Source organism: Parasteatoda tepidariorum, chromosome X1, assembly GCF_043381705.1.
Source record: "Parasteatoda tepidariorum isolate YZ-2023 chromosome X1, CAS_Ptep_4.0, whole genome shotgun sequence".
In the NCBI taxonomy this organism is placed as follows: Eukaryota; Metazoa; Arthropoda; class Arachnida; order Araneae; family Theridiidae; genus Parasteatoda; species Parasteatoda tepidariorum.
The window spans coordinates 35,972,160-35,983,801 of NC_092214.1; the positions used below are offsets into that span (position 1 = coordinate 35,972,160).

The 11,642-nt window shown below is 28.5% G+C and overlaps 1 protein-coding gene across 6 annotated transcripts in view; it reads left to right on the forward strand.

The window, feature by feature from the left end:
• The window catches only part of LOC107448983 (FAT atypical cadherin kugelei), a 638,818-nt gene that overhangs the window by 458,358 nt on the left and 168,818 nt on the right, over nucleotides 1-11,642 (forward strand). For all 6 annotated transcript variants that reach the window (XM_043040626.2, XM_043040631.2, XM_071187808.1 and 3 more), the window contains one exon: nucleotides 3,774-4,088. In XM_043040626.2, the coding sequence (XP_042896560.1) occupies nucleotides 3,774-4,088 (315 nt within the window). The remainder of the gene's footprint in view (nucleotides 1-3,773; nucleotides 4,089-11,642) is intronic.

Genomic DNA, 11,642 nt, shown 5'->3' on the forward strand with positions numbered 1-11,642 from the left:
TTCAACTTCATCGCCCCTTTTGTTGTTGATACGTTTTTATAAACTTTTTTAATGCCCATGTCATACTAACTCTCCGCCATGTACTTGCATTTACTTTCAACTATTTATTGGAATTGAATCGAATTCCACTTAAATAACCTTTCAACTCAGGAACCGGATGGCAGTCATTCGGTCCCCAGTCTGGATAATAGAGTTGATCTGTAATGATTTTCCACTGAAGCTAGTGCAGATCAGTGACGATTAAGCGTGTGAAGCTGAAAATGTAGTCTTAAGGACATAGCAGAGAGATGATATGACATGGGCCCATGAAAGCTGGCATAGAGTTAACAAAAATGCATCGACCGAAGTAGTAATTGTGTAGAAAGAAAAGACAAATTTTTAACTTCCAAAATGCTGCAATATGATCGAAGATATCTGGATATATGTGCAACAAAAAATATAGGAAACTTAGCTTACAGGATATCCTCGTATTATAAATTCCACGGAAAGTGAAATAGATGAGTGAATTTTTCAGGGGTTTATTTTCTAGACTTATGTGAGCTTTCAAAAAGGAGAAAAAATGTTAAAAGTCACAAGTAACTATCACAAAAATATACCATAACAATAGTGCAAAAAATGCATAGTTTAGTGCGAATACAATATAGTACATTGTTTACTATGAATTGAAGGCAGAGAATTCATTCTTTCCAAGCCATAATAACACTGAGATTTGAACTGACATGACTGATTATAGCTATCAAACAACACAGTAACTAATTCCTAAGAAATAAATATTTCTAGAGTCAACTAAAGAAGGGTCTTATAAAAAAAGATGATACAGGGGTAGCATAAAATAACTTAAACAGAATTTAAATTCAAATAGTTTTTATCTCTACTAGAGCTATAAAATTTTTATGGAAGTAAAAATGTGCATTGGTTCTACTGGATTCTCCTTCGTTTATAACTGAGCTAAACTCATTTAAAAATAGCACAAAGCACATTTTTTTGGCTTGCTTGCTCCACAAGAATAGCCACCTTATTCACCACATTTGATCCACTTTTTGCCCATTTGTGGGTCACGAGTTTGTGATAAATCCCATCGGCTGTTATACCAGAAAATATTTCGTGAAAAATGAGACAAATTATGAATTGGTGTATTACTATCCTCTTGCATAAAATATAGTGACACGTTTGCAGCTTGTATACAATAAAGAAAAGTTAGCAGAAAAATGATAACATTAGAAATTTGTAAATATGTTTCATATTGTAATATTTTCATATTTATTTGAAAGCTGGAATGAGATGTTTCAATAAGCATAAAATACTACATATGTCTACAAAACATATGTCTAATCTGTTTTTTTTTCCCCTCTGCTTATATAACTACAATTGCTGAATATTTTTAGAAACTCATCTACAACTGTTTCATTGATAAGAAAACTTTCTAAAAAATTTAATAAAAATTTTACATCAAATATTAAATTACTTTCTAACTTGAAAATTGGCTCTTGTTTTTAAGCGCTTGAAACATGCCAACTATTATTTCTTATTTATATATTTTTGAAGTGAATGAAGTTTTTAATCAAGTAATTTGCTTAAGTTGTTTTTTATCACTCTACCTATATAACTACAATTGATGAATATTTTTAGAAACTCATTCTATAGCTATTGCATTGATAAGAAAACTTTAAAAAAAATTAAACAGATATTCTACATCAAGTATTAAATTATTTTTTATAAAACTCTTCTAAACTCAGTTTTGTAATATCTAATTTTACAGAAATGAACTTTTTCAAATCTCCAAAAGATAAAGTCATCTCACTCATTTATTCTTAAGAGGATATCGGCTTTGTTCTCAGTTTGCATACTTATTTCATAGGTAATGAGTTTTTGATAGATTGGTTTGTCCTTTGTAGATTTCTTCGATCTCATTTTAATTTACTGCAGTATTTAAAATCGCATTTTAATTATTGGAGGATTCTTTCCTCTGCACTAATCTGAAATGGTTTGTCCCAGAAGATTTTATTGGCTTCAAACATGGAACTTGTCATTATTTTACTGAAATATAAGAAATTTTAACAAATATGTACTAAAAATACTTACTATAAAATAAAATTCTCTTTTGCCAAAAAATTAAAAACCTTTTGTTATTATTAACGTTTTAAGAAAATATTTTCATTTTTAAGCTTTAAGTACATTTTTTTCTTCTTTTTTGTCCAATGAAGCAAGTTTCTATCTAAGTACACTGTTAGAATTGTAATAATGGTAAAATAACCGACAACAGTCTAGCCTGCCGATCAATCATAAAGTTTACGGTAAAAAAAAAATTTACCTCTACGGTTTTGAAACCGTTTAGAACTAGTATGGTTGAAAAACCACGAATAAAAAACTATACAGTTTCTTAACCATTTACAACTAGCATGGTTTCAAAACCGTAAAAAGAAGCAGCTTTATGGTGCTGTTATATGTGTGTGTGAATGAGAGCATCATATTTTAATGGTCCATTTTCGCAAAGTGGAAACTGCAGGACACTTGAAACTCTTCATGAATTGAAAGGAAAGGAGAAAATATTGTGGTGTCAACGCTGGGATTCGAACCTCCGTTCTGTATGTCATGAAATTGACAGATTAGCCCTATGGCTCTAATATGTACCGATCTGTAAGGAACTAATTAGGTGGGCATAGTTGGTGCGATAAAATTCTGGTTGTTTAACTGTATTAGGTGAAAGCAGTTAATAAACGGTTTTCCTACAATTAATAGTTTGAATACCATCATATTTAAAATTATTTGACTCTTTTGCTTGAATATGGTAAAATAACAATTATTATTCAATAACATGGTTCAAGTTATCACAATTTCAAATTTGCCATCATTTAATTGAACCATATAATAAGTTCAACCCACTCCAAAAATTCTAGCTGTGTTATTTGAGCCGTTTACTAGTTTANTTTTACTGTTAGAATTTTAATTCTAAAATTATGGTAAAATAATCGGCAGCAGTCTGTCCATCCGATCAACCATAAAGTTTACGGTAAAAAAAAAATTTCATCTACGGCTTTGAAACCGTTTATAGCTAGTATGGTCAAAAAACCACGAATGAAAAACTATAAGGTTTCTTAACCATTTACAACTAGCATGGTTTCAAAACCGTAAAAAGAAGCAGTTTTATGGTGCTGTTATATGTGTGTGAATGAGAGCATCATATTTTAATGGTCCATGGTCGCAAAATGGAAACTGCAGGAGACTTGAAACACTTCATGAATTGAAAGGAAAAGAGAAACTATTGTGGTGTCAAAGCTGAGACTCGAACCTTCGTTCTGTATGTCATGAGATTGACAGACTAGCGCTGTCGGCTCTAATATGTACCCATCTGTAAGAAACTAATTAGGTGGGTCTAGTTTGTGCGATAATATTCTGGTTGTTTAACTGTAATAGGTTAAAGCAGTTAATAAACGGTTTTCCTACAATTACTAGTTTGAATACCATCATATTTAAAATTATTTTACTCTTTTGTTTGAATAGTGTAAAATAACAATTATTATCCAATAACATGGTTCAAGTTATCACAATTTCAAATTTGCCATCATTTAATTGAACCATATAATAAGTTCAACCCACTCCAAAAATTCTAGCTGTGTTATTTGAGCCGTTTACTAGTTTATCCTTGCTCAATTTACTGTTATTAAAACTGAATTTAACAAATATTTTATCTTTTTATGTATGGAAATTATACATTGCTCTAAAATTCATCTTCTTTGTATTTTGCAATATGTTTTAAATACTTTATTTTTTAGGAAACATAAGAACAAGAGCAGTACTCGACAGAGAAACGAGTCTACGTTATTGGTTAACTGTCATTGCTCAAGACAGAGGAGCTGTACCACTAACAACTCGTCTCGATGTTTATATAGAAGTGGAAGATGAAAATGATAATACTCCTTTAACATTCGAGCCAGCATATTACCCAAATATTCCTGAAAATTCTCCAGAAGGTACAACTGTCGTTAAAATGGATGCTTTTGACCTTGATATGAATCCTGATCAGAGAATTTCATACGAAATTACTGCTGGAGACCCCCAAGACCACTTCGCTCTTGATACAGCATCTGGTAAGTCCCCTTTTTAAAAAGATTTTTTTCATAACTTTCCTGAATAATTTTTCAAAAAGATTTTTTCTTTACGGCAGGCACTGAACTCTCGTTCTTTGCCTAGGAAGCTACCGGAAGTGTTGCTCTTCAACATTACCCGGTGGGCACCTGTGAACCTTAATCACAAAGGTGATCAACATTACCCACGCAACACTACCACAAATAACCATTCATAGGGTGGGCCACAATCACACATCACATAACAGAGGATAACATAAAGAGAAACATCCATGCCCTAAGCAGGATTTGAACCCGCAACCATTGACTTCGCAGCAGGAACGCTAACCTGCATTTTTCAGATGAGATATGGACGTGTTGTGCGCTGTAAAAAATTCCTGTTAAAAACATAATAATTCTGTAACTTTCCTACAGAAAACTCCAGTTCTCTAAAACTACAGAAATTCGCTGTTAAACTACATCGCAATTTGTCGAAAGAGGCATTTTTTCTATTAACAAGTAAAATCTAATCTAACCATTGATACAGATTGATATATCTGTTAGATACAGATTGTTTTATTTTTGAATATGAAAAACTTTGGTATCAAAGCGGCAACAAATAGTTTGATACATAAAAACTGGTGCCAATTGGCATGTTTGTGGTCAAAAAGTTGGGATCATACGTGGATGGTCCTGCGTTCAATTCTTTCAAACGTGATGGTTTTCGATGTCTCAAAATTCTCTACAAATCTCTAAAAACAATGAAAAAAACTAATCAAAATTTTAGAAATCAGTTTCACTAAGCAAACCCGAGAATATCCAGCTACCTTCATGCCAAATTTCTCTGTCGTACTCTGACTTATTTATTCAAATAATAAAAAATAAATATCTGGTGCGTGAAAGATATTTTCTGTAGTGTTCTGTAACAGGAAATTTCTGTCAGCGTGCTTTTTCCGTAGAATACAGATAATCTCTGGCAACTTTTCTGCCAGAAATTTTCCGTAATGTAACTAATTTTTTTTAACAGTGTGATATTAAAATTATAAAATTAAATTATATTTACTATTGCAAAATAAGCATTAAGATTAGGATGGAATGTTTTTGAACTTTCCTTTCCAATGGCATTACCCAATGACATTCTTCCAATGGCGTTACCACAACTATCTCACGATGCAAACATGCTCAATTTTACCTGTACGATACTTGATTGCTATAAAGCCTAATTAACTAGAAATATAAATCATATTTTTAAAATACATATTCATTAAATTTCAACAGGTTTATTTTATAGTTTAAAAATGAATAAATTATGTTCAGAATTAATTCTTATATTCAGCTGCGAAGTTGCTTGTAAATATGAAGTTTTCATAAATCTGATTGCTTTTAAGCGCCAAATACCTCAATGAGCATTCCTTTTTAGTTATTTATGTTAAATTAATTCTGTTACCTTTAAAACAACTGCCCTTTGTGAAAATAATATCAAAATAAATTTTTAACTTGCCCAATTTTATACTTTAAAAAAAAAATTCTTAAAAGGAAGCATCTTAGGTGCTAGTAGTTAGGGGAAAATTGAAATTTAAGGTATTCCCTCTCGTAACACAAATGTATTGTAATAAATCATCTTTTAAATTTAAATCGGTTTGTAGCATGACATGACAATTTATGTGCGTGCTTGTAAAATCAGCTCAATAAATAATGTTACTTTTATTTTCTGTCAGAAATGAGATTTATTCACAAAATATATTTAATAATGTAATTCAAATGCAAAACTATCAATTGAAGGATTAGACTAAATTTATAGATTAGTTAATTACTATTGATTGAAGCACTACAGCATCTACATCCATTGCATAACTAGGAAGCTTTCACATTACTTAGATCCAAGTTTATAAAGCACTTAGAGCTGTTTAATATTCTATTTACTATATATATGGCCTTCAGTACTATATATGTGCACTATACTCAATATATGGACTTCTAACTGTTCAAAGCCAGTCTATAACTGTATTAGAGTGTTTGAATTTTAATTGCTCATACAGTCAGGAAATATAATCTACTTTATTTCTGTAGAAAAAGTTGTGTGCATAAAGTAACTACTAAAACTTTCATTAACTGAGAAAAAAAAATACGCAAGTTATATCAAAAGTAAAAGCATAAAATAATTAACGTTATTAAGGTTAAAAATACTTTTTTATTTAATCAGAACAAAAAGCATTAGTGATATATTATAAGATCATAAGTTAATATTCATTAGAGCGTTCATCCAAATGGCTTTTCTTTTCTTTTTATATTACAATTTTTATTTATATTGATCTATAAAAGAAGATTTTAATCTAGAAGTAATGAAAAAGATATACTACGTATATATATTTTTATGCTTTTTTATAAAAAATATTATTTTTTAGCAAATAGTAAAAAATTATGCTTCTTTTTTATTTCTAATATAATTATTATTATTATTGCTATTATTATTATTATTATTATCATAATTATTATATTAATATTTAAGACAGGCTCATTTTAAAAAGTTTTAACGGGTCTCATCTTTAACTTGATTTTTAAAACGCGTTTTATGTGTTAGAAAAGAAAAAAAATAGTTACCATTTAAGTTGTGAAGCATTTTTGACAGAATTTTGATTATTTTCTCAAAATTTTTTAAAAAAAATACTAAACGCAGCTTAAAAATGAACAGAAAGTTTGATAAAAATCAATGTCATTTTCCCTTTATCTCAGATTACTTCTCTAAACCACAGTTATCAAAATCCTATCCTAAAATATTTTTACTTTCTGTGATTTACATTAAAGATTAAAAAAAACCATTAAATTTGAGAGATATAAAATATTTTACAGCTCAATAAGCATCAGTTTTGAAATATTTAAAACTAAAGAAAAATTAGGTTTCTTAGTGTCTCTCAATAGAAAATTATTACATATTTAATTCAATGTTTTGTAATTATCGTTGTAAAGTCTTAAAAATAATGTTTGAAGACAGGTAATAAAATGCTTTTGGAAAGGAAGTACATTTTTAATCACATTTGAGTTAATGTTTTTCATAAAATTCGATATTACTCTGCCCTTTACAGAAAAAAACTACACGGAGAAAACAATTCTAGTAAAATTACCTTACAGTATGATAATGACATTTCTAGTTAAAAAAAATAATACTTATATACGGTATTTAAACTATTCATTTAGCGATTTTTCCGTTTATATCGTAACGGTCAACTTCAAAATTATGATTTTTGTTACCACACAATTAGTGAAAATGAAAAACTGAAAAATAAATCTGACCGAATAAATGATTTTTATGCCATGCTCTAAGGTATGATGATAAAATTACCATATTTTGTAACATTTACCATATTTTATCACATATTATAAGACCACATTTTATTGTTAATTTTATCAAAACCATCATCAAAGCGCTTCGATAAAAATTGCCGAGCTTTTTAATGTTCCCATACAGACAGAAACGCAGTAAATTTTGCCAAATTATGGTAGTTTTGATCATATTTCTTTTCTCAGTGTAAGATAACTTCTAATTAGTTTTATTTAGCTTCTTTAATTTCTTATCCTTTTGTTGACCAAATAGCTCTAACATATGATGAAAATATCCGATGAGCCGAGCAATATCCTATAATAAATCATACAAGTGTTTGTGTCTGGAAGCAGTACAATAATAAACCTTTTTATTTTCATGACAGAAACAATGTTAGCCATAACCGTTGAAAATGTTTTCCAAGACGCAATAAGCATCGTCAAACTGTAACTGCCGAATCTAAAACATGGATCACTGGATTCTGTGCTGGCCTTTAGCCAACCTGAGATGATAAAATGCCTCTCAGAGCTTGCTTTGTGGATGTGGTCCAGAACTCTGTCGGAAATGTTTCTTTCTCATCTGATGAACCATTAGGTTCACATTTCGTTGAACATTTAAAAGTGATTTTATTCTGTAGGCAAGTTAAGTCTTAAATTTTGTCACAAAAACTAAACGATGAAATGATATTTACAAGGAGCATTAAAGGAACTTGAGTATTCTATTTTTAAAAAATCAGAAGTGGTGCATTCTCCTGTCCTGTGACTGTTATTTGTTTAATGACATCAAGTACAAAGTATCCACTAAATTAAAAAACTGCAAAACTGCATCGAAATTTAGTAGAGAGCAATTTTCTGAATCGATTAATATGTAGGATAGTATGATGAGTTTCTTAATTTAAATGATTTTAAAAACGTAATGAAACGTTAGAATTTTCAATGCAATTGATGAATTTTTATTACTTCGCTGCTATTAGGTTCACATTTCGTTGAACATTCAAAAGTGATTTTACTCTGTAGGCAAGTTAAATCTTAAATTTTGCCACAAAAACTAAACTATGAAATGACATTTACGAGGAGCATTAAAATAACTTGAGCATTCTTAAAAAAAATCGAAAAGAGTACATTCTCCTGTCCTGTCCTGTGACTGTTATTTCCTTAATAACATCAAAGTCTCTACTAAGTTAAAAAAAACTGTAGCAAAATTTGACAGAAAGCAATTTTCTAAATCGATTGATATGTATGATTGTATGATGAGTTTCTTAATTTAATTGATGTTAAAAACGTAACGATGGAATTCGAATTTTAAATGCAAATGATGTAGTTTCATTATTTTGTTTTCTCAAAGTACAAATTCTCACTCTTATGATTTTCAATTCTCAAAAATGTTTCAATCTAATAAAGTTAATTTCGTTGAAAGATAATTTTTTATAGAAATCTACATGATGGAAAAATCTTTTTATTAATCAACACTATTTGGCAGGTTTCAATTAATTAAAATTCAAACGCTGTTTTTAAACATATTTTTCATTTATTTATTCCTCAAACATATTGTACAATAAGTTTAAGGAAATAAATTTTTTAAATTTTGAAAGTTTTCGCATTTTCGCATTAATTTGTAACCGCCAAAGTTGATTTTTTTTTAATTATGCACACTCATAATTGCAAAAATGCAAATATTGTTAATTAGATAAGACTTTCCAAATGCTTGAACTGAAATTAGATTTTTCTTAGTTTTTGCTGTCCAGATCTACTCGGTAAAATTCCACTTTTTACAGTTTTATAACTGTGCACAAAAATGCTTTGATTCTCTTTAAAAGTTCCAGAGATGTGGTAAAATACTTGGTAAAACATTAAGGATTCCAAATTTGTAGCTGCTGTCCTTGAAACATTGTTTCCCAGATTGCAGTTACTCCCATATTTTGAGGATCAAAAATACTTGTTCATACATAAAATGTATTTTTTCCCAGATTGCGGTTACTCCCATATTTCAAAGATCAAGAATCCTTGTCCAAATTTTTTAAAAAAATGCATCGTTTTCCAAATTGCGGTTACTCCCATATTTCAAAGATCAAGAATCCTTGTCCATATTAAAAATGTATTGTTTCCCAGATTGCGGTTACTCCCATATTTCGAGGATCAAGAATCCTTGTTCATAAAAAAATGTATAGTTATTCAGAAAAAAATTTGTTTTAGTCTGATTTTGTTACATGCAATATCGTCTGTGCAAATTATTTGATACACTTTAATTTATTCCCTTTATCCAATAACAGCAACTTAATACGTGATAATCCGATCATTAGATCAAAAGTTATTAAGGTATTAATTTTTATGTTTCATTCACTGTACTTATTAAATATACTTAATAAACTAATGTTACTATGTTACTTTATTAAATATACTTAATAAACTAATAATTTATTTTACAACCAAATCATTACTCTAAAATTTCATATCTGAATCGAATTAAGACGTTTTTTTATGGTTTAAAAATACATAAACAAATTATTTAATTTTTTCGAACTATTAAATTCTTAATAAAATATTTTAATATTTCAAATATCCAATTCCTAAATACTTTTTTGAGCAAAATAATGTATCTCTTCATTGAATTTGCAGATTCATTGAAACTTGTTAAATATAAAAAGTTAAATTTTTTTTTACCTTTCAAAACATTTTATCGACAAAGATCTGGTACCTCCTTTTTATAAATAGTGCTTTTACGCATCACTTAACTCAGAGAGCTAAAATAAGTAATGTTCCTTCTCGACATTATTTATTTTTATTAATTTATTTCACAACCAAATCATTACTCTAAAATTTCATATCTGAATCGAATTAAGACGTTTTTTTATGGTTTAAAAATACATAAACAAATTATTTAATTTTTTCGAACTATTAAATTCTTAATAAAATATTTTAATATTTCAAATATCCAATTCCTAAATACTTTTTTTTAGCAAAATAATGTATCTCTTTGCAGATTCATTGAAACTTGTTAAATATAAAAAGTTAATTTTTTTTTACCTTTCAAAACATTTTATCGACAAAGATCTGGTACCTCCTTTTTATATAAATAGTGCTTTTACGCATCACTTAACTCAGAGAGTTAAAAGCAGAAATGTTCCTTTTCGACAGTAAACGTCAATTGATTTACTAAAAGTAGAATTCAATTAACTCATTTTCGGAAAAAAATAAGCTTGCATTTAGCAGTCGGCTATTTCGTCAGACTCAAATGCCTCCTATAATTAAAACTTTTTAGCTCAGTACGTAATGCATTTCTTTCATTAGCTTAAACAGCGGACTTAGTTTAACGCCCTTTTAGGTTAACATTTACCTAATGAATTTTGATATACCACAAGTCAAATAAATTTTTGTCTTTCAACTAATACATGCTATCGAAAAGTTTATTTCTTTTACTTCCATTTAATTTGTCTCGAATTTTCTTTCTCTTTTTTTTAAAAAAAAGGTAAAAGGAAACTTGCTTTTGCCATCTTGAAAAGAAAGATAATTCGAGTGCGAGCTTTTAACAAACTGTTAAAATTAGCAACTGAAAAAACTGTCTAGATTTATCAGACAATGTTAATGTTTTTTATTGTGTGCTTTTATTGAAATTCTTGTTTTTATCATGGCTTTGAATTTCCAATTTGAAAAACTGGTTATAAAAGCTTTTTTATGAACTTATTATTTTCTTGTTTGAAAATTTTTCTGCAAACATAACATTCAATTATACTTTAAATTATAGAATCAAAATATAGAAAAGGAAACTGTAACCAAATATAAATTACTAAAAGCTCTTTTAAGAGTTAAATTATAATAAGCCTACTCTTGGTTAAATTATTTTAAGAAAATGGCTTAACCAGCAAATTCGAGATCATGGTTTATGGATTTATGGCAAACACTAGATAACAATACATTTTCTGTGTTCATTTTTAGCCTTTATTTTTACAAATTTAAAGCATATATATATATATATATATATATATATCACCAGGTCTGCAGATAAGGTAAAATATTTTAATGTAATACTTTTTAATTATTTTAAATAGATCCTTCTCTGAAATGTTTACCTCCCTTTTTATAGGTAAAAGTAGCTAAGATAAAAATCGTCCAGAAACCGTTAAAACGTTACTAAAGTTAATAATATTGGATGAACAATTAATACAATATAAACATATTAACTGCAATTTTTTCTAGGATTAAAATTTTTGAGTCTGCTATTAAAAATTAAGATTTAACTATCTTCATTTACGAATGAAGTGA